The 24,243-nt window shown below is 44.2% G+C and overlaps 1 protein-coding gene across 1 annotated transcript in view; it reads left to right on the forward strand.

Moving 5' to 3' along the window:
• The window catches only part of TNKS2 (tankyrase 2), a 195,548-nt gene that overhangs the window by 19,513 nt on the left and 151,792 nt on the right, over positions 1–24,243 (forward strand). Inside the window, exon 2 of the mRNA XM_029609867.1 lies at positions 14,515–14,739. Within this exon, the coding sequence (XP_029465727.1) occupies positions 14,515–14,739 (225 nt within the window). The remainder of the gene's footprint in view (positions 1–14,514; positions 14,740–24,243) is intronic.

Raw genomic sequence — 24,243 nt, forward strand, 5'->3', positions numbered from 1 at the left:
AGAACACCATAGAATTTGTGGTGGTTAAACATTTATCCTGCACCAGTGTGTTGTGGTACTTGCTTATGTGCAAGGTCTTGCTTCTTCTTCATTTAGATTTCAATTACCCCAATATTGACTGGGTAAATGTATCATCGCGATATGCTAGAGAGTTAAAGTTTCTGGATGGAATAAATGACAGCTTTATGGAGCAATTAGTTCAGGAACTGACTAGAGAGGGAGCAATTTTAGATCTAATTCTCAATGGAGCACAGGATTTGGTGAGAGGTAACGGTGGTGGGGCCGCTTGGCAATAGTGATCATGATATGATCAAATTTGAATTAATGACTGGAAGGGGGACAGTAAGCAAATCCATGACTCATTTTAAACTTTCAAAAGGGAACTTTTGATAAAATGAGAAAAATAGATAGAAAAAAACTGAAAGGAGCAGCTACAAAGGTAAAAAGTGTGCAAGAGGCGTGGTCATTGTTAAAAAAAAAAAAAAAAAACATCCTAGAAGCACAGTCCAAATTACTCTTCCAGAATGCAGTACAGGAGGTACTACCCTAAGACTACAACAAGGGGGTACTATTCATGTTCTTTCCTTATTCTAAAGAAAACATGAGACCTCAACCCAATCTTAGATCTCAGATCATAGAGCAAACATCTCCACTGAGAGAAATTCAAGACGACATCTCAGCACAATCTTACAATTGATCCAACTCAACGACTGCATGTGCTTTCTCGATCTAAAGGATGTATATGCATATATCCCAATTCATCCCTTGTGTTGGTGCTACCTCTCTTTCAAGGTAGGACAAGTACCTTGCCAATACCAAGTTCTCCTATTTGGACTTTCATCTGCAGAGAGTACCAGTCATATCAACCTTATTGCCTGCTGGCTTTTTGACAAACTTGTCAACAGCCACAGCCTACCCAACAGAGTCTTCCCAAAATGCCTAGCTGTGGCTGTGGCACACCTATGCTGTTCAGGAATACGGATCTTTCTCTGTCTTAATGATTGGTTGATAGTGGCACCAGACAAAATGACATTGCGTTCTGATGCTGAAACAGTTCACTGCCTGGATTCCTTAGTTTTCTCGTAAACTACAAAAAATCTATGCTCCATCTGGCACAGCAGCTCCAATTCATAGGAACGAACATAATCTCTGGCTTGGATGGACTCTTTCTTCCTCATGAAAGAGCAATCAGACTTTGTGCATTAGCCATGAAGCTGCTAAGATGGAACAGAAAAGCACTTCGCCACATTCTAGTTTTACTAGGTCACATGGTGGCGGCCATTCATGTAGTCCTTTTAGCTTGATGCACCACCTGCAATGGGGACTAAAGAGCCAATGATGCCAGTTCCTTCAACCATTGTCGACACATTCGAATACCCCAATAAATGTTGCAAGATATAACATGGTGGCTATGCCCACAAATACTAGAAAAGGATGCCCCTTTGCATCCAGTGCTGCACCATGTAATCTTAACGACAGACACCTTCATTTTAAGGTGGGGTGCATCTGCTCCAATATAAGACTCGGGGCATTTGGAATTGCACCGAACAAACACTGTCTTTAAACTTGATGGAGCGCAGAGCCAAATGGAACGCGCTCACAGTATTTGAACACATTCTACAAGGATCGGCAGTGATGAGCCACATGAGCAACCAATTAGCCATATTTTATGTGAACAAGCAAGGATGCACAGATTGTGGAACCTCTGTGAGGAAAACTTGCAAATATGGAACTGGGCAGTCCGGTCAGGGATAACTCTGCAAACCACATACCTACCAGACATTCCCAACATGGAGGCAGATCGGCTTAGCAGAATATTTTACCCACACTAATTGCTGTAGCACTGATAATCACAGATGAATTATTCTAGCATTGAGGTCGACCCTGGATAGACATTTTTACCTCAGAATGGAGCAAGAAGATTCCATGTTTCTGCTCCATCCATCCCAGCCCTCATGGAGAGGCACCAGATGCTTTCCTACTACCAGTGAATAAGGGTCTGCCCTATTCATTTCCCACATTACTGCTAGTTCCCAAGAGAGTACATAAGCTCATGTGGGATTGTGCCAAAATGATTTTAATAGCCCCTGCATGGCCGAGACAGCCTTGGTATGCATATCTCATACAGTACTCAGTGTTCCTTCCATGGTACCTCAGAGACAGTCCAGAATTATTGATGCAGGAAGGAAGATATATTCTGCATCTACTGCATTCATCTCTCAACCTGACAGCATTGATGTTGAATGCGCAACCATAACATATTGGAACTTGCTGGACCCAATTCGGGATGTCCTGCTCTTGGTAAGGAAACAGTCAATTTGTTGTAACTATGCTTTCAAATGGCATCACTATTCCAGATGGTGCGCACATCAATCTCTTGACCAATTCTCTCGCACACCACAACTGTTGCTCTCCTATCTACATCACCTCTCCCAAACCAGACTGGCAACCACTTCAGTAAGGTTTCATCTAAGCGCCATAATGGTATACCATCATCATGAAAATGGAGCATCAATTCCCACACATTCACTAATCTCTCAATTCATGAAGGGCCTGCTTCATCTATGATCCCTGGTGAAACAATCCCCTGTCCCATGGGATATCAACATTGTCCTGACCATGTTCATGGAGACTCCATTTGAGCCCTTAGAATCTGATTCTTTAAAACTCCTCTCCCGAAAAGTGCTCTTCTTAGTATGGTAACGTTCGCACAAAGAATTAGTGAAATCCAGGTACTAGTCCATTTTTCAACTTATCTCCAATTCCACATCAAAGTAGTTCTCCAACCCTACCCAAAATTCTTGCCAAAAATGGTGTCACCTTTCCACTTGAACCAGAACATCACTCCCAACGTTTTTTTCAAAGCCACATTAACACGATAGAGAAAAACATTTATATACACTGGATTGCAAAAGAGCCCTACTGTACTATAAAAGAAGAATTCAGGTTCATAGAAAAAAGGTTTCTCAATTATTCATTTCCTACAATCCAAACAGACTGGGTACCCAAGTTACAAAGTTTACGCTTGTGAACTGGTTTACATCCTGCATAAGACACTTGTATGCCAAACATTTGCTCCACCTATCAGATCCAGTGAGAGCGCATCATGTGTGAGCAACAGTGGCATCGATCGCACACCAAAAGACGTTGCTATTGAAGACATATGCTAAGCTGCCACCTGGTCGTCCAGTCATACTTTATTGTCGCACTGCTGCCGACGGTGGGGCTGCAACTGACAGTTCAGTAGGAAGGGCTATCCTCAATTACGCCATCACAGCTTAGTCATGCTGTCCACAAAGGAGTCTGGGTTGCAAAAAAATAAAAAATAAAAAAAAGAGAGAAAACTCTGTATGGCACATAGCAACCCTCAGATTGGAAATCCTCATTGAGCATGGCTAATTCAGCCTGCTTACCCCACAGAAAAAGCAAGTTTGCTTTATCTTAAATGGAGTTTTCTGTAGATAGGATGAATTAACCATGTGAAATCTCCTCCTCTCTGGACAGCATCTGCTCTAAAGAGTTCAGCTAGCTTTATCGACTGAAGAGAGTTCTAGAATGGTTGTTTGTGCAGGAAATCCCACGCTTGCTTACGGACAAAAAACTTTTGCTAACTTTGAGAGAGAGCTCCTTATCCTGCCGCCTGATGACATCACCCCATTGAGTATGGCTAATTCATTCTGCTATCTATGGAAAACACTGTTTATAGTAAGTAAACTTGCTATACCTATGTACAATACCATTGCTGGTGGTTAAAAAAAAAAAACAAACCAAAAAAACCCCCCAAATCACCTGAGCGCCTAGAATCATTTATTTCGTGCTTTTCCAGTACAACAGTTCAAAGCATGTTATAGCTGTTAGTGTTTATAATCAAGATCTTATCAAAGGATAAGGCGCACAAGACAGTTTAGTTTTAGGGCAGGTAGGATTTAAGGCTTAAGTCTCTATTTACAGTCCTGAGACAAATCAATAAAAGCGAGAACAATGTGACATGGTAGTGGTAGAGTTGCTATACTAGTTTTAAGAGGGAGAAATTGTTTCATTGTATGAAATGCATTAGGAAAATACAGTATTACAATAAAGTGAAGTTTATAAATTTTGATTTCTCTCGGGGGCGACAGGTAAGGGTACAAATATAGGAGTTTAAGTTTACCCAGCGAATGAGGGTCAAAGGCTGGTAGGAAGATTCATGTTTTTGCTAGTTTTCTGAAGGCTAGGAGGTCTGATGCTTGTTGGATATGTAGTGGTAGCAAATTCCAAACATAGGGGCCGAGCCTTGGGTTCTCTTACTGGTGTTGGTAAGGCGCAGTTCCTTGAGGTTTGGCATGGTTAGTTGAGTCTGAGATAGTTGAGTGTAAGGAATGGGAGGGCAGGTTTGGGGTGATGTAGGTGCTGAGGTAAAGCAGTGTGTTTGTTTTGAGGGCCTTTGTAGGTTAGAGTCAGGTGGGATAGGTTAGTGTTGATCCAAGTGAAACAGCCTGGGAGCGAATTTTGAAGGTACGATGCAAACCACTTTAGCACTAGGTCTATCAGTCCTGGCACCGTCAAACTGATGATTAAGATTCTGGTTTGCAGTGTTGAAAGCTGCCAAGAAGTCCAGAAGTACCAGTAATGTTGTTTGCCTGTGGTCTAAGCTGGATTGGCAATGCTTGGCAAATTCTGCCAAGCAAAAAAGCCTGGGGGATGGGTATCCTTGGGGGAGAAGTAGCCACCAGACTGCAACTGAAAGAGGAAGTGTGGGAGAGAGAGCCTGAGGGAAAAGGCAAAGCAAAAATGTCTACAGTAAAGGGGGGAAAAAATAAGAAAAGCTTCACAGAATCCCCTTCCTTTCCCTGCTCCTTAGAATTTTGGCTGTCACTTTACTTAATTATTAATATTTCCCCTCATGCTATAGCCATTTTTTAGCATAGAAGGGGAAATAACTGAAAAAATTACAAGAAAGAAGCTGGAAGCCAATGTATACTTATTCTGTAAGGGCTAATAACATGGTTGAATGTTAGAAAAGAATTTTTGGGTCTGTAATACTTAGTCTTAACCTTACCTTTATCTTGCAGGTAAGAAAAACTTAGCTCTTTGACAGGCCGATACAGTACAGTGCGCTCCAGCGGAGCACTGTTAACCTGTGGTTAGACGCGCGTTTTCGACGAGCTAGCTTTACCCCTTATTCATTTTACTTTCTGAATCGCGTGGGAATAACTAATACTGAATAAGGGGTAAAACTAGCGTGTCAAACGCGTGTCCAATTCCCCCCCCCTCCCCGAAACTAATAGCGCCTGCAACATGCAAATGCATGTTGATAACTATTAGTTATTCCCGCACGATTCAGAAAGTAAAATGTGCAGCCAAGCTGCACATTTTACTTTCAGAAATTAGCGCCTACCTAAAGGTAGGCGTTAATTTCTCTCGGCACCGGGAAAGTGTACAGAAAAGCAGTAAAAACTGCTTTTCTGTACACCCTCTGACTTAATATCATGGCGATATTAAGACGGAGGTCCCAAAAGGAAAAAAAAATTTAAAATCAGCCCACGGCTCGCAGGTTGAAAACCGGACGCTCAATTTTGCCGGTGTCCAGTTTCCAAACCCGTGGCTGTCAGCGAGTTCGAGAACCGACACCGGCAAAATTGAGCGTCGGCTCTCAAACCCGCATCACGTGTGAGCAACAGTGGCATCGATCGCACATTGTATCGTGCACAGGACACTAGCCTGTGCGCGCGCCTTGCCCGCTCTCCCGCGTTTCTTTCTGTATCGGCCTGTGAGTAAGAAGAGACTTGATAAATGGTCATACAGCATTAAAACATAGATGCTGGCTCGTCACATCTGATTACTTGCCAATAAAAGTTGCTCTTTATTGGAGGGTTTTAAAATTTGTTTTGTCTTCTCATTTTGATGCGTTATGATGGTTTTGGAGATATATTGTTAGGGTTAGAAAAGGGTATATTTAGATTTTTTATTATTGATTTGTCCACTTATGTTGTCTAATGCCCAGTTATTGTATTTTACAGAACTATAGAAAATATTTCCAGTGCATTATGGTCAAGTGTGGTGATGAGACACATTAAGAGGAGGGGCTGCAATGTTAGGGTAGAAGCTTTCAGCTTCAGAATAAAGGGATGTGGCTCATGTTTCTGTCAAAGACCCTGATTGTGCCATATATATACTTTACAAATTGTCTTGTATTGTCTGATTGGTCTTTCTGTCAGGTATTCAGCACAGTTCAGAAAGTCACCCACAGGCTTGTGTAATGACATATGAGAAGTGAATAGAGGGAGCAGCTTGAGAAACTTGTTAGCTCCACAAGCCCAGTTTTGTGCTCTTTTTAGGTGTGGCCTCCTTTCAGTTTTTTCATGTGTCAGGTAGTATGTTTAGTTTTGAATTTAATTATCATTGAGCTTTTTAATTATCACTGAGCATTGTAGGTGATCTTTTTACAAAATATTTATAATTAATACAGATTTATCTGACCAAGTGTTAATAGTACATTGTTTTTTTTTAACAATGTTTCCATTTTGCAGTAAGCAGGGCATTTTGAAAGAACAATAAGTTGATTGAACAAAGCCTTTTTATCACCTTCTAGCCATGGATGTTTAACATTGTGTGTGATTCTAGGTGGTGGAGCTTTTCCTATAAATGTTTCTCTTTGGAATATTCATTCAGTTCCCTTATTTTAATAGTGAAATAGTTAACTCTTCTTCATGAAAGCAATACTACATAATCAATTTCATCTCAGACTTTATCCTTGCGCACACAGATCTTCTGTTATCATGCTTTCTTAAATTCTATTATTATTGAGTAGAATATGAACATGCATCTAAAACCTATGTATCTGAAATTTTTAACAATGCTTTTGTGGCATTTTTCTTTTTGACCCATTAGTTGTATTACCTCCTGCAGTTTTGGGTTTGCAACTCAGTCAAAACCAGCCTCGTTTTAGGCTTCAGTGACTTAAGCCTCCCCCACCCCCACCTCCTGTTTTTTGGTATTTTCTCTCCCAATTCAGTTGCTGTGACTCTTCTTGACTAGACACCACTATTACTTACTTCTATAGTGCCAGTAGATGTGAACAGCACTATACAAATACATAAGAGAAAATCCCTTTTTTGTAGAGCTTTTAATCTATCTAAGACCAACAGGACAAATAAGAGACTTACGTAGCTGCATTTATTATGGAAAATGGTTTAAACAAGGGTATGATCAGGTAAATCAAAGGTTAAGATTTAAAAGCAGCTTCAAAAAGGTGGAGTTTTTAGGATGCATTTGAATAAGGTCAGAAAAGGAACATGACACAGAGGTTCAGGAACTCTGTTCCAGGCGTATAGTTCAGCAAGGTAGAAAGCATGGAGTCTGGAGTTGGCAATGGAAGAGAAGGGCATAGATGAGTGACTTATACCCTTCTTTATAAACTCTGTTCATCACATAAGAGTAAGAAGAGATGAATTAACGAAGAACTAATGAAACATGATATACATGTTGAAATGGATTGGGAGCAGTGTAGAGAGACCTGAGAAGAGGGGCAATATCATTTTAGTGATGTTAGCAGAGGATAACTTGTGTAGCTGACTTTGGATTAGATTGCAGTGGAGAGAGATGATTCCGTGAAGAGCTGTGAAAAGTGGGTTGCAGTAGTGTAAGCGGAGATGTTTGCACAAGGGTTTTGGTAGTGTGTTTAGAAAGGAAATAATTTTGGAGCCGACATTTTGAGAAATGACATGTTGGTGTTTTGGATGTGTGTAAAGAGAGGAGTCAAGATTATCTCAAGGTTATGGATTGAGGGTGCCAGAATGATGATAGTGTTATCCCCTAGAAATAGAGAAAGGAGAGAGGGGAGGTGGGTTTGGGAAGAAAGATAAGTGCTGTCTTAAGTACGTTAAATTTCCTAGTGTGTAGCAGATGGACTCAGGACCAGTGGGTATAGTGTGCTCCCGATAGCAGTTGGAGATGGAGTCAAATTTCAATCTGACGTCAGCACTACATATACCCCTGCAGGAAGCTCTGCTCTTCAGTATTTCTCCGTCTCCTTAGCAGTTTGGGACTCTACACACGCTTGCTCAGCGTTTGGAATTTTCTTTGGTTTGGATTTCCTAAATCTTACCTCTACCAGACGAGCCCTGCTCTCCTGCGGTGATACCTAAGGTCCCTCCCCCAGTTGAGAATTCCTAAGGTGATTTCCAAGATCACTCAGAGGTAAGCCTCGGTCCGGTAGCCGGTTCCTGGCGTGGACTTAGCCCCCAGGAGGGAGCGGCTGAGAGGCAGCGGGTGCAAGACCGAACGCGGCGGTGAAGGTATTTTCCTCCCCCCCCCCCCCCCCCCCCCCCTGCAGCCGGAGGCCGCCCGGCACGAGACCAGGAAGCACCGAGACAAGGTAAGGTCCAAAACTTTCTTAAGTCTCCGGTCTCTGAGGCTCGGATAGCTGCACAGATCGCCCGTTGGCGTCTGTCCCATCAGGTTGAACAGCTCGGTCTAGGCTGTACTGGCTGGGGGGGACCGCATCTATGTCATGTCTCTCACGGAATACATCAGTGGTGTTCACTCTGAATTGTTCTTCTCTATACCGTTATCATGGCTAAGAATTTCTCTTAATGTAAAAGGTCTCAATACATATAGAAAGCGCTTTCTACTCAGGAAGGAGCTACTGCATCTCCAAGCTGACATAGCTTTTATTCAGGATACCCACCTGGGGGTCCCCCCCATGGTTGCCGGCGCCATTTTCCCCCCTTGATCGCCATACTGTCTGCCTAACTGAGCCGGGTGCATAACATACTTGTGCGCATAGCGGCGCACGCATAGGTGCTGTGCGCACAGCGTGGCTCGCGAGGGTGCCAGGCTGCACGCGCACCCGGAGCGCATATCTAAGCCTCCCGGCACGCGCATATAAACGCACAGACCGGGTTTGAATGCCCCTATGCGCACAAACCATGGCACCACTGGTCCAGAAAACCAAAGCACAAGCCCTCTGTCCAGCCTGCCACATAAGAGCTGTGCAGCATGAAGAGGCTATGGCCCTGTGCCTACAGCGCGAGACGGCTGTGGGACAACCAGGGAAAGGTCCCCCCCAGCCAGTACAGGAATCCGGATCCATTGATAGTACCCCGGACCTCTCTATCCCCAGCTCGGCCCTCCAGACGGGGCCCTCTGGGAACGCCGCTGTGTTCAATATAGACCCAGGAACCTTTTCCTGGGTGGAAGTCCTTAAAGGTCTGCAAACATTCGTCCAGGCACAATCGGCACCACTGGTGACACAGCCTCCACTAGATGACCACTGGTGACACAGCCTCCACTAGATGACCCAAACCTCCCAGGCCCTTCTCGGCCTCCCAGAGAAGTGCCTCCCCCGGACAAAAGCCTAACCTTTGGGGACACGGACACCTCAGTGGAAGACCAAGACTCCCTGGAGAACATAAGAACATAAGAAATTGCCATGCTGGGTCAGACCAAGGGTCCATCAAGTCCAGCATCCTGTTTCCAACAGAGGCCAAAACCAAGCCACAAGAACCTGGAAATTCCTCCAGAAACGGGAACCATACCGAACCATGTGTTTCTTCTCCAAAGACTAACTACCAGACCTCGTGTCCGGGAGCCTGAGGGAGCTGGCCATCCCACACACAAGCGCCTCAGCGGAGCCAAAGACGAACCCTCTTCTTGTTGGACTCCGTCAGGCCTCACGCCATTTCCTATTGCTGCAAGCCGTACAACAGCTGATCAACCTGGAATGGAATGCCCCGGAGGCCAGTTTCAAGGGAAGTCGAGCTCTAGAAGCCTTATATCCACTGGAACCTCAGCCAAAGATCTCCTGGTGTTTCCCAAAGTGGACGCCATGGTCTGCGCATTCACAAAGTGCACCACCATTCCAGTCGAAGGAGGAACGGCACTCAAGGATGCCCAAGACAGACATCAGGAGTCCATTCTTAGTCATTTGAGGCAGCAGCTATGTCACTGCAGATCACTGCCTGCTGTGCTGTGGTGACATGCGCATGCTTGTCACAGGCCAGGAACACAACCATGCTCGTTGAAACATTAGAACCAGCAATATCCTTCCTCAGGGATGCGACTTCCAACCTGGTGCGCACTTCAGCCAGGGGCGTCTCATCCATTGTAGCAGCCAGAAGGCAACTCTGGCTCCGAAGCTGGTCGGCTGATGCGACTTCCAAGATGAAGCTCACGAGAATGCCGTTTAAAGGAACCCTCCTGTTCGGAAGCGAACTGGAGAAATTAGCCAACAAATGGGGCGAACCTCCAGTACCTCGGTTACCAGAGGACAAGATCAAGAGAAGCCAACGCCCTTCTCCCCGAACATCCAGGGGCAGAGGATCACAGCGTTTCAGACCGTACAAGAATACATTCCAAGCACCTCACCCCGCAGGCTAGTCTTTCGGAACAAACACAATAAGAGGGGAGCCAGCTCAGGTCCTGGCCCTAGCAGCACCCCACAATGAGAATCAACAGACCCATCCACAGGAAGAAGCCATAGGGGGCAGGCTTGCATGATTCTACCAAAGATGGGTCGAGATAACGTCGGACAAGTGGGTCCTAACCATCATTCGAAAGGGGTACTTTCGGGACTTCCACAGTATCCCTCCAGACAATTTTGTGAAATCTCCTTGCCATTCCCCCTCCAAGAGGACGGCAGTGGAAACCTCACTAACCAAATTGCTCGCTTTAAAGGCTATAACACCGGTGCCCATGCACCAACGAAATACTGGACACTGGTTCATCTATTTTATCGTCCCCAAGAAAGAGGAAACGTACCGGCCCATCCTGGACCTCAAGTCGGTTAACCGCTACCTGAGGGTACCACACTTCCGCATGGAAACTCTATGCTTGGTCATAAGGGCAGTACAGCCGGGAGAATTTCTGACCTCCCTGGACCTGTCAGAAGTCTATCTAAACATCCCGGTCCATCACGATCATCAGCGCTTCCTTCGCTTCAAGATCCTGGCCATCACTACCAGTTCTGAGCGCTACCCTTCGGGCTAGCTACAGCCACTCGGATGTTCACCAAAATCATGGTTGTAGTGGCGGCGACACTGAGGAAAGAAGGAATCCTTGTTCACCCATATGTGGAAGATTGGCTGATCAGGCAAAATCTCCAGAGGAAAATCATCAGATGACCACCAGAGTCAAGAATCTCCTGGTGAACCTCTGATGGGTCATCAATGCAACTAAGAGCTGTATGCAGCCCTCCCAATCTCTGGAATACCTGGGAGTCCGATTCGACACCCAACAGGACAATGTCATTCTTCCCCCCTACAAGGGGAAGGAAATTGATGGACCAGTTGAGAAAACTGTTGAACGGTGCTCGCCCCACGGTATGGGACTACCTCCAAGTCCTCTGACTCATGACATCAACCCTAGAAGTCATACCATGGGCAAGGGCCCACATGCGACCACTACAAAGTTCCCTACTGTCATGATGGAACCCGATGTCCCAGGACTACACCGTCGGCCTCCAGTTACAGGCGGAGGTATGGATCCAGCTCCTATGGTGGCTACAAGAAGACCACCTGAGCAAGAGAGTAAGGCTATCCCCACCGACCTGGGGTTTTTCTCACCACGGATGCGAGCCCATGAGAGTGGGGAGCCCACTGTCAGGAACTGACAGCCCAGGGACAATGGGACAAGGAAGAGTCGGGATGGAACATCAACCGTCTGGAAGCCTGGGCAGTCAGACTAGCCTGCCTACGATTCAGTCACAGACTCCGGGGCGAAACTGTCAGACATGTCGGACAACGCCACAACAGTGCCCTACATCAATCAACAGGGAGGAACCAGAAGCCAACAGGTGTCCCTGGAAATAGACCCCCTAATGGCGTGGGCGGAAGCAAACCTACAAGGGATCTCGGCCGCCCATATCGCGGGAAAAGACAACGTCGCTGCGGACTACCTCAGCAGGGAAAGTCTAGACCTAGGGGAGTGGAGGCTGTCAACCACAGCCTTCCAATTAATAATAGACCACTGGGGAACTCCAGTCATGGATCTTCTGGCAACCCGGTCCAACGCCCAAGTTCCCAACTTCTTCAGTCACAGACGAGACCCTCAATCCCAGGGGATCGATGCCCTCATCCAGACCTGGCAACAGGAAGGACTGCTATATACATTTCTTCCATGGCCACTACTGGGCGGGATCATCCACAAGTTAGAACACCACAGGTGGCTAGTACTTCTAGTGGCCCCAGACTGGCCAAGAAGACCGTGGTATGCAGACATGCGAAGGCTTCTGGAGGGGAACCCTCTGTGTCTACCTCCACACAGGGACCTACTCCAGCAAGGACCGATCCTCCACAAAGACCCAACTCTATTCTCTGATATGGTCTTGCCATTGAGAGGACTCGCCTGAAGAAGAGCGGATACTTGGGGGCAGTGATTGACACCTTGCTCCGAGCACGCAAGTTTTCCACATCTTTAACTTACATACGAATATGGAGAATATTCAAAGCCTGGTGTGAAGACCGCGACATCTGCGGACAATCAAAATTCCCATGATCCTGGAATTTCTGCAGGATTGCTTGAAGAAGGGGTTGTGTCTCAACTCCATCAAGGTTCAACTGGCCGTGCTGGCCTGCTTCAGAGCCAAAGTGGACGGCATCAGCCTATCTTCTCATCCAGATGTCTTCCACTTCCAGAGAGGGGTCAAGCAAATCCGACCACCACTAAAGTGTCCGGTACCCCTATGGAACCTCAACCTAGTACTGGATTTCCTAGCGGGAGCCTCTTTTTTTTTTTTTTTTTTTTTTTTTAAGACCTTCACGCAATCTGTCCCTATGGCTCCTGACCTTGAAGACTGCATTCCTAGTGTGGCAATATGTTCAGCCCGTCGCATCTCCGAACTTCAAGCACTATCCTGTCGGGAACCGTTCCTCAGATTCACACCAGGATCCATACAGATATGCACTGTCCCCTCCTTCCCTCTAAAGGTGGTTTCTCATTTCCACCTAAACCAAACCATCTCGCTACCATCTCCAGATGAGCATAACCAAGATGCTGTCACCCGCCGAGATCTGTAGGGTGGCGACATGGTCCTTCATTCGCACATTCTCGAGGTTTTACCGCCTGGATGTTCAGGCCCGGGAGGATACAGCATTTGCAAGAGCAGTACTAAGTGGGCCACGGGCAGCCTCCCACCTGGTTCGGGAGTAGCTTTTGTACATCCCATTGGTCCTGAGTCCATCTGCTACACGTTAGGAAATGGAGAAATTACTTACCTGATAATTTCGTTTTCCTTAGGGTAGACAGATGGACTCAGTATCCCGCCCACGACTGCCTCAGAATACGGAAACCTAGGGTGACAATCCCCGAGAGCAAGACAAGCACGGGTAAGCCACGCTTTACCTCTAGTTAGGACATCCATAGTTATCTGTGTTTCTCGGTTGAGTGCACTAGCAGTCCTCAGCTAAAATTCACGTCAACCAGTTCAAGTTTATCAAGTTTACCAAGTTTACCAAATTATTCAAACACACATATATCCACAATTGCTTTTCGAGGAGAATACTGAAGAGCAGAGCTTCCTGCAGGGGTATATGTAGTGCTGACGTCAGATTAAAATCTGACTCCATCTCCAACTGCTATCAGGAGCACACTATACCCATTGGTCCTGAGTCCATCTGTCTACATTAAGGAAAACGAAATTATCAGATAAGTAATTTCTCCATTTAAGGTGTAGTTGTGGGACATGCAGCAGGCAATGTTGGTCCAGCAGGCTGAAATTTGGGACTGGATTCCTGGTGAAAGTTTTGGTGTAGAGACAGCAACTTTGAAACATGGTAACTTTTGGAGTCTGGTCCCCACTCAGTGTTACCACAGAATTATGGCTGGAACATCTGCTTCCACCTTTATCCCCACCATCCACACCCCCTTTGGGGCTCCATGCACTGCCTTTGTAGCATCTGCAACCCCAGCTGTCCCAGAGAGCAAGAATTCTGGCCTGGGAATGAAACCCAAGCCCTCTGCATGAGCCATGGGCTTGCCATTAGAAAACGTTTTGTTAGGTATGCTCATGTTATGGCAGTGGTTGTAGCCAGGTGGGAAAAAATATTTTAAAAATTTAGGTGCTAGCCAAAAATCTTTAGTAGTTATAGAATTTAAATTTTTTTTTTATTTTTTTATTTTTTGCAATTTTGCTTTTTAGGTTTGTGTGGGTTGTTTTTTTTTTTTTTGCTTTTTGTTTATTTTTACTGTTTTTTTTTTCTTTTCTTCTCCTTCCCAGCTTCTTCCTTTCCCTTCAGTCTCTCTCCTTATCCCACCTGCATCACTGCTGGAACTCTCCTGGTCTCTGCTAGTAGCAGCTGTTACCATGATTCCCTTTAGTTGGGCTGGGCCCTATCAAGCACTTGGGCAACTTGGTGCCTGGCATTTTTTCAGCCCTGTTTTTAATTGTTTATATTTAAATGTTTAGAAAATTAACTTTATACTAGATGAAGCTTTTGCTTTGCCCATATTCTTCATATTTTATATTTTTATTCTTTGCCGAAACAAACATTTAAAAGGTGCATTATAATACTGAATGATTTTTTCCTTTTCTTGCAGGTTTTGGCCGGAAAGATGTGGTAGAATATCTGCTCCAGAGTGGTGCCAATGTTCACGCAAGGGATGACGGGGGTCTGATTCCTCTGCACAATGCCTGTTCTTTTGGTCATGCTGAAGTTGTCAATCTTCTTTTGAGACACGGTGCTGACCCAAATGCTCGAGATAATTGGAACTATACTCCTCTCCATGAAGCTGCCATCAAGGGCAAGATAGATGTATGCATAGGTAAATATGATTGAAATGTTGCCAGAGCAATCTGTGAAAGACACAGAAACTACCCAGTAACTACAAACCATATTTTGGCTATAGATAAATTAGCTTCAGTTTTAACCCTGCACTTTTATATTTGTATATAAACCCATTGTTTTCTGTATTATTGATGGAGGCAGTTTGAGAAAGCTTCAATGTTTTTGTTAGGGTTTAGAATATTTTCTTCTGTTAGTCTTGGATAGGTTGGCAGATTGGACATTGTCCATAATATTGTATTTTGTGAGACTTGATAGCATCAAAAAAGGTGGGTTTTTAGGCTGGATTTAAATAAGGTCAGAAAGGGAGCATGACAAAGCAACTATAATATTCAGAGTAAATGAGTTAGTAGTGTGTTCACTTCGTGTAGACAAAACGTTGACAGTAGTTTCAGATTTAATATTATGACATTCAAAACTGTTTGAGCTAAATTTTTTATATTTGATGAAATTTATAAATCGCTTTCCTGAACATACCCAGATCAGTCTAGAAAAGTGGGTTGTATATCCCTACCAGCAAGTGGAGTCAGAGAACAATTAGAACTTTGGGCACTGCTACATAATGAGAGTGCCACCTGCAGTCACTCAGTATTTCTCTGACTCCAACGGGTGATACAGATGCACGCCTGCAGTCTTTAGTTATATTTTTTATTTAGTTTGAATTTAATTTTTTGGTTTACGGTCACTTCCTGAGGTGTTAGGCGCTTTCGTGGGCTATCCCTCAGTAGAATCCGGGCGTCCGGGGACTTAGATATTCCTGTCAGGGTTTCGCCCGCCACAGTTTGGTGTGTGACGTCCAGGGGCTCCTGGCTACTCACCACTATCTCTGCTACAGCTGCTCCCTTGTCTCCTGCAACAGCTTTTCTCTGTGTCTTGGTAAAGTTTAATTAAAAGCTGTTTTCCTAGCGTGTAGCAGATGGACGCAGGACCAATGGGTATAGTATAAGACATAAGAAAATGCCATACTGGGTTAGACCAAAGGTCCATCAAGCCCAGCATCCTGTTTCCAACAGTGGCCAATCCAGGCCATAAGAACCTGGCAAGTACCCAAAAACTGTCTATTCCATGTTACCATTGCTAATGGCAGTAGCTATTCTCTAAGTGACCTTAATAGCAGGTAATGGACTTCTCCTCCAAGAACTTATCCAATCCTTTTTTAAACACAGCTATACTAACTGCACTAACCACATCCTCTGGCAACAAATTCCAGAGTTTAATTGTGCGTTGAGTAAAAAAGAACTTTCTCCGATTAGTTTTAAATGTGCCCCATGCTAACTTCATGGAGTGCCCCCTAGTCTTTCTACAATCCGAAAGAGTAAATAACCAATTCACATCTACCCGTTCTAGACCTCTCATAATTTTAAACATCTCTATCATATCCCCCCTCAGCCGTCTCTTCTCCAAGCTGAAAAGTCCTAACCTCTTTAGTCTTTCCTCATAGGGGAGCTGTTCCATTCCCCTTATCATTTTGGTAGCCCTTCTCTGTACCTTCTCCATCGCAATTATATCTTTTTTGAGATGCGGCGACCAGAATTGTACACAATATTCAAGGTGCGGTCTCACCATGGAGCGATACAGAGGCATTATGACATTTTTATTCACCATTCCCTTTCTAATAATTCCCAACATTCTGTTTGCTTTTTTGACTGCCGCAGCACACTGAACCGATGATTTCAATGTGTTATCCACTATGACGCCTAGATCTCTTTCTTGGGATGTAGCACCTAATATGGAACCCAACATTGTGTAATTATAGCATGGGCTATTTTTCCCTATATGCATCACCTTGCACTTATCCACATTAAATTTCATCTGCCATTTGGATGCCCAATTTTCCAGTCTCACAAGGTCTTCCTGCAATTTTATCATAATCTGCTTGTGATTTAACTACTCTGAACAATTTTGTGTCATCTGCAAATTTGATTATCTCACCCGTATTTCTTTCCAGATCATTTATAAATATATTGAAAAGTAAGGGTCCCAATACAGATCCCTGAGGCACTCCACTGTCCACTCCCTTCCACTGAGAAAATTGTCCATTTAATCCTCTCTGTTTCCTGTCTTTTAGCCAGTTTGCAATCCACGAAAGGACATCACCACCTATCCCATGACTTTTTACTTTTCCTAGAAGCCTCTCATGAGGAACTTTGTCAAACGCCTTCTGAAAATCCAAGTATACTACATCTACCGGTTCACCTTTATCCACGTGTTTATTAACTCCTTCAAAAAAGTGAAGCAGATTTGTAAGGCAAGACTTGCCCTGGGTAAAGCCATGCTGACTTTGTTCCATTAAACCATGTCTTTCTATATGTTCTGTGATTTTGATGTTTAGAACACTTTCCACTATTTTTCCTGGCACTGAAGTCAGGCTAACAGGTCTGTAGTTTCCCGGATCGCCCTTGGAGCCCTTTTTAAATATTGGGGTTACATTTGCTATCCTCCAGTCTTCAGGTACAATGGATGATTTTAATTATAGGTTACAAATTTTTACTAATAGGTCTGAAATTTCATTTTTTAGTTCCTTCAGAACTCTGGGGTGTATACCATCCGGTCCGGGTGATTTACTACTCTTCAGTTTGTCAATCAGGCCTACCACATCTTCTAGGTTCACCGCGATTTGATTCCGTCCATCTGTATCATTACCCATGAAAACCTTCTCCATTACGGGTACCTCCCCCAACATCCTCTTCAGTAAACATCGAAGCATAGAAATCATTTAATCTTTCTGCGATGGCCTTATCTTCTCTAAGTGCCCCTTTAACCCCTCGATCATCTAACGGTCCAACTGACTCCCTCACAGGCTTCCTGCTTCGGATATATTTTAAAACGTTTTTACTGTGAGTGTTTGCCTCTACAGCCGACTTCTTTTCAAATTCTCTCTTAGCCTGTCTTATCAATGTCTTACATTTAACTTGCCAACGTTTATGCTTTATCTTATTTTCTTCTCTTGGATCCTTCTTCCAATTTTTGAATGAAGATCTTTTGGCTAAAATAGCTTCTTTCACCTCCCCTTTTAACCATGCCGGTAATCGTTTTGCCTTCTTCCCACCTTTCTTAATTTGTGGAATACATCTAGACTGCTTCTAGAATGGTATTTTTTAACAATGACCTTGGACATTTTTTACTTTTGTAGCTGCTCCTTCCAGTTTTTTTCTAACAATTTTTCTCATTTTATCAAAGTTTCCCTTATGAAAGTTTAGCACGAGAGCCTTGGATTTGCACACTGTTCCTCTTCCAGTCATTAAATCAAATTTGATCATATTATGATCACTATTGCCAAGCGGCCCCACCACCATTACCTCTCTCACCAAGTCCTGTGCTCCACTGAGAATTAGATCTAAAATTGCTCCCTCTCTCGTCTGTTCCTGAACCAATTGCTCCGTAAAGCTATCATTTATTCCATCCAGGAACGTTATCTCTCTAGCGTGTCCTGATGATACATTTACCCAGTCAATATTGGGGTAATTGAAGTCTCCCATTATTACTGCACTACCAATTTGGTTAGCTTCCCTAATTTCTCTTAGCATTTCACTGTCCATCTCACCATCTTGACCAGGTGGACGGTAGTATACCCCTATCGCTATAGTCTTCCCCGACACACAAGGGATTTCTATCCATAAAGATTCAATTTTGTATTTAGTCTCATGCAGGATGTTTATCCTGTTGGACTCTATGCCATCCCGAGCATATAGTGCCACACCTCCTCCTGGGTGCTCCTCTCTGTCATTGCGATATAATTTGTACCCCGGTATAGCACTGTCCCATTGGTTATCCTCTCTCCACTATGTCTCTGAGATGCCAATTAATTCTGTCATCATTCACTGCTATATATTCTAATTCTCCCATCTTACTACTTAGACTTCTGGCATTAGCATACAAACATTTCAAAGTTTGTTTTTTGTTTGTATTTTCATTCTGCTTTTTAATTGATAGGGATAAGTTCGAATTTTTTAGCTCAGGTGAGTTTTTAGTTACAGGCACTTGGATTATTTTTCTAATTATTGGAACCTCACTGTCGGGATGCCCTAATTCTAATTTATTTATTTATTTATTTATTTAGCATTTTTTTATATACCGAGGTATAGCAGAGTTGCCTTCACTCCGGTTTACATACAGAACAACGTGTTACATTGAACGATGTTTGAAATTTAAAAATATCAAAAAATTAACAATGATGAGCAAAGACATAACAAGGAGAATGAGTATAACAGGGTAACACAGGGTGGAAACCCTGAGTAGGTGAACAGAGATATCTGGGAACAAGGAAAACAGAGGACATCTGCATCATGAAACAGGGAGATTGATTGAAGGAGATATTGAAAGATAGCAGGCTATGTTAATGCATCATTAGTATCCTTTGAAGATACCTCTTTCCAAACCATGCGCTGCTGAGCGACTGTCTGCTTTCCCCTTAGTTCTAGTTTAAAAGCTGCTCTATCTCCCTTTTAAAGGGTAGCGCCAGCAGTCTGGTTCCACCCTGGTTAAGGTGGAGCCCATCCCTTTGGAAGAGACTTCCCCTTCCCCAAAAGGTTCCCCAGTTCCTAACAAAACTGAATCCCTCTTCCTTGCACCATTGTCTCATCCACGCATTGAGACTCTGGAGCTCTGCGTGCCTCTGGTGACCTGCGCGTGGAACAGGGAGCATTTCAGAGAATGCTACTCTGGAGCTTCTGGATTTAAGCTTTCTACCTAAAAGCCTAAATTTGGCTTCCAGAACCTCCCTTCACATTTTCCTGTGTCGTTGGTGCCCACATGTACCAGGTTCAGCCGGCTCCTCCCCAGCACTGTCTAAAATCCTATCTAGGTGACTCGTGAGGTCTGCCACCTTCGCACCAGGTAGGCATGTTACCAGGCGATCCTCACGCCCACCAGCCACCCAGCTATCTACATTCCTAATAATCGAATCAGCAACTATGACAGCCGCCCACCCCTAGCTCATCCCTTAATTTATAGGCAGGTGCCACTTTCACAAAAAATACAAACAGTCTATCTTCAGTTAGTCAGCCAGAGTGACTCACTGCTCTCTTGGCGCCTTCCGCATGATTCAGTAAATGACCATGGACCTCCGTGAAGAAGGCTACCTGTTTTTTATTAGGAGCGTAGAGTGATAGTGTATAAGTTTATGTGCCAATCCGAATTTTTAACAGCATGAATCTTCCGGAAGGGTCTTCAATATGCAATAACAAGTCAAATCCTAAGGGCGCTGACTGTAATATCCCCGTGCCAGTATATTTATGCTAGAGCCCGCTGGCAGCCAAATAGACATGCGGAAATTCCTTGTATCGTAAAAGGTTGCTATGTCTGCGTTTTCAGGTGGGTATCCTGAATAAAAGCAGTAGCTCCTTCCTGAGTAGAAAGCGCTTTCTATATGTATTGAGACCTTTTACATTAAGAGAAATTCTTAGCCATGATAACGGTATAGAGAAGAACAATTCAGAGTGAACACCACTGATGTATTCCGTGAGAGACATGACATAGATGCGAACCACATGTCTGAATAATAACCAGGGAGAAACATAAGCATTCCGATGTACCCCAAACAGTGTACAACAAAACAAAGTGAACTCTGCCGTTTTCCAACCCCTTAAACATATGGATTCGCTGTCATCTCGCGAATCTGAGTTCCTGGGATGCATATTTTGCAACGCTTTAGGCCATCACCTGGTCCCCTCCCCCCCGTTCTAAAGATGAGCATTGTTGAACCAAAAGTTAGGCATTTAATATGATAATAGTCCCTCCAGCACCAAGGGTTGTTTGTAAAAGAAAGTCAGAATTGCAGAAAACCAACCATCTGAGTGCAAATCATGGGATGTAACAGACAACATCTTCAGCCCTGGTCTGCAGGTGCAATTGAGGCCTGCTGGGTTTGCCTGCGCAGTCGGCCTCTGCCCGGTCCCTGCTGGCGCCATCTTTGATTTGTATCCGGCTCGGGGCTCTGTGGCGTCTTAGGGTATACTGTGAAAGGTATGTCCAATCCTGCTTGTTGGAAACATTCAGCTGCATCCGCTAACGTTTTAACTCGATAAGTGATGCCCTTGCATTGAAATATAAGGGCAAACGGAAATGCCCACCTGTACTTGATCTCGTCATTTCTTAGTGCCAGCTCATTTCTCGGAGCTGGTACCGTTTCTGTAAGGTAGATGGAGCTAAATCATGATATATTGAAATGCTATGTTCCTGCCATTTCCACTGAGGCTTGGATCAGGCAATTCTGATGACCTCTTCTTAATCTGAAAGTTGTGGAATTTAATGATGATGTCCCGCGGTTGGTTGTTTCTCCTGGGAACCAGAGCGCGATGTGCACGTTCCAGTTCGATCATGGGTCTCCCCCCACCTCGCTCTCCAACGGCGCTCCCCTGCTGGATAGAATATGCTTGCAGAGTTCTATCGCCGTGATCATGCAATCTTGGTATTGGTCTGTTTCCAGTATCCCTCTGATTCGAATGTTCGCTCTCCGCGAGCAGTTCTCGAGGTCCTCGACTTTTTCGGAAAGAGATTCGAGCTTGGAAGTTAACTGCGTGTTTCTTGTTAGCGTTTCCAGCAGAGCTCCATGAGAATCCGCTTGCACATCGAGGTCGTCGACCTGATGCCTCGTCGAGGTGATGTCTTCTTTCATTGCGGCCATGGTCGCCAGGAGTTCAGCTTTGTTATTTTTAAGGTCAGCCCGAAGCTTCATAAACCAGGTCCGCATCTCTGCCCAGTTAGGGATGTCAGGATGGGTTTCTGCGATGTGCAGCCCTTCAGGGGGTGCAGTGTCCCTACCCGTGTCTACGAACTCATCGGCGATTCCCGGAGATATTGCGGCCTGTTCATCACCGTCCGGCGGTATTTCCCCTGCGTATTTGCTAAATGAGAATTGTTTTAAATCAGTAACTCTCCTGCGAGTGGACATTCTGTGTGGGTTATAAAGTATTGGATCGAAGAAGATCCGTGTTCCGGCGCTGGTTTCTCTTCTAAAATGCCTTATGAAAAGAGGAGAGGTGAGGAGCATACGAGTTAAGCTGCCATCTTGTAGCGCTGCTAGGTAGCACACCCCCCCCCCCCCCCCTGTGCCCAATGTTTGAGCACAAGGGATGCACAATTTATCCCTAAAATGTTCTATGTACAGCTCATGAGCAAAGTTTACCGTTCACTGTAAACCGAGGTGATCTGTATCTCATACAGGAACCCCGGTATATAAAACCCAATAAATAAATAAATAATAAAGCGTCCTCTTTACTGCTCAAGCTCATTTAAATATTACATCAGGTGCCCAGGAGAAGTGGCTGTCCGCATTAGGAAAACGGGCACTCAATAACGAGCGTCCATTTTACTGCGCATATTTCATCTGCCCCAATGTAAATAGAAAAAGTTGATAAGACAATGACATGGCAAATGATTATCTACAATGTACAATAACTTTCAACAATATAAATCATCCCCAATGGTTTTTCATGTTATACCCCCATACACTCACATCATACATGCATCCATCCACCCATAAAAAACAAAAAGAAAAATACAAAGCAAGAATGAGAATTCCAAAATACAAATGTGTAAGTAAACAAGTCTGTGAATATTGCTGTCATACTCTCTACCTATCAGTTAGTACTTTGCTCCAGATCTGGAAATATGTTTGAAGAGCGCATATACATCTAGCAGGTATTGTTTCTAACCGTTTCATCAGTTCCATCTGAGCCACTTGTTTCATTTGTGATATCTAGTCCCAAAAAGTTGGTAGATCCTCCCCTTTCCAAAACAAAAGAATACATTTTTTTGCCAGAAGAAGAGAAATAACCAAAAACTGTTTCCCTCTGGGAGGCAAAATCAAATCAAGAAACAAATTTAAATAAATCAGTTCTCCAGATCATATTAAATTACACCCTAACAACTTATCCAAATAGGTAAAAATTTGTCTTTAATAGGAACTTATGTTTACTGAATGTCAGAAACTGACAGAAAATTCCTGTGCAATAATTACTTTTTGCACACAAATTAGAATCCTAAAAATAAATTTTTTGCTTCCATTTCTCTAATTAAATAAGTCTTGTGTGGAGGGCACTATACAGCCATCGATTAGGATGAATGATTGAGCGCCGAGCTCTCTAATCCCGATTATTAAAATGATTGCCTTACTCTGTTTTATGAGTGTTTATTGGGACGCCTTCCCTCTACTAGTGATTTTTGTTTCTACTCAATGGCAGCTAAAAGGAAACAAGCAGATTTAAAACAATTTTCCTTTAGTAAGCATGCTGCGGGTCTTCTCGGGGAGGAAAATGAGCAGGCCTTGAAGGCCACAGATGGCGCGAATGGGAAGGATGGTGAGACTGGCTCTTCTCTGCTTTCTCTGGCCGGTGGCCTCGCCGATTTACCATCACAAGCTGAGCTTCGTGAGTGGTTTCTTGAGCTATGTTCGGATATGCGTCAGCACAAGTCTGATTTGATGACTTCCATTGCAGAGGTGCAGAAAGATTTAGTTGCACTTGGAACTCGGGTCAATGAGTCGATAGTCATGGTGATGCACTTAGGGGTATATTTTTAAAGAAGCGCGTGCGTCCATGCAAGCCAGATTTTGTGATCTGTGCGTGTACGTGCGGGCGGCATGTGCAAGGAGGGATAGACTTAAGAAAATTATACACGGCGATAAGAACGAGCCTCTCCCAGTCCACTTACTGAAAGGGAGCTTCCCTACCCCCCCCTGCCCATACTCCCCCCCCCCCCTTCCCCTGTCCTTCCCACCCCCTAAACCCTTTATCCTACCTTTTTAAAAATTTTTATTTTTTTAATTTTGTTGCTTCTATTCCATTGGAGCAGTAGCATCTTGCACGTGCTGTACTGGCCGCTTCCAGCCCCGCCTCTTTCCTTCACTTTTGTGCATAACTCCTGTTATGTGTGTGGCTGGGCCCCTTTTAAAATGCGCGCAAGGCCCGGTCATACACAACCCCCAGATTTTACGCGCGTGGGGGATTAAAAATCAGGCAATTCATGCACTCATGGAGAAGCAGAAACTGCTGAATGTTGAGATCACATATCTTACCGATAAAGTTGAGGACTTAGAGAACCGCTCAAGACAATGCAATTTGAGGATCGGGGGGGAGTTTCTGAAACTGCTGAGTAAACCAATTCTAGTAATAACTGCTTCAGAGATCTTCACCTTTATCCTTGCTGTGGGTCAAGATGTTGACACGGCACAAGACAACTTTGCGTAGGGTATCAATACTGAATGGGCTCATCGGACTCTTGGTCCTGAGCTCGATAAGTGTCCTTGGGACAGTTTTCTGTCTACATAGTTTTGTGCAAAAATTAGGGATGTGAATCGTGTCCTCGATCGTCTTAACGATCGATTTCGGCTGGGAGGGGGAGGGAATCGTATTGTTGCCGTTTGGGGGGGTAAAATATCGTGAAAAATCGTGAAAAAATCGTTAAAAATCGAAAAATCGAAAAAACCGGCACACTAAAACCCCCTAAAACCCACCCCCGACCCTTTAAATTAAATCCCCCACCC

This window comes from Rhinatrema bivittatum, chromosome 7 (genome assembly GCF_901001135.1).
Source record: "Rhinatrema bivittatum chromosome 7, aRhiBiv1.1, whole genome shotgun sequence".
NCBI lineage: Eukaryota > Metazoa > Chordata > Amphibia > Gymnophiona > Rhinatrematidae > Rhinatrema > Rhinatrema bivittatum.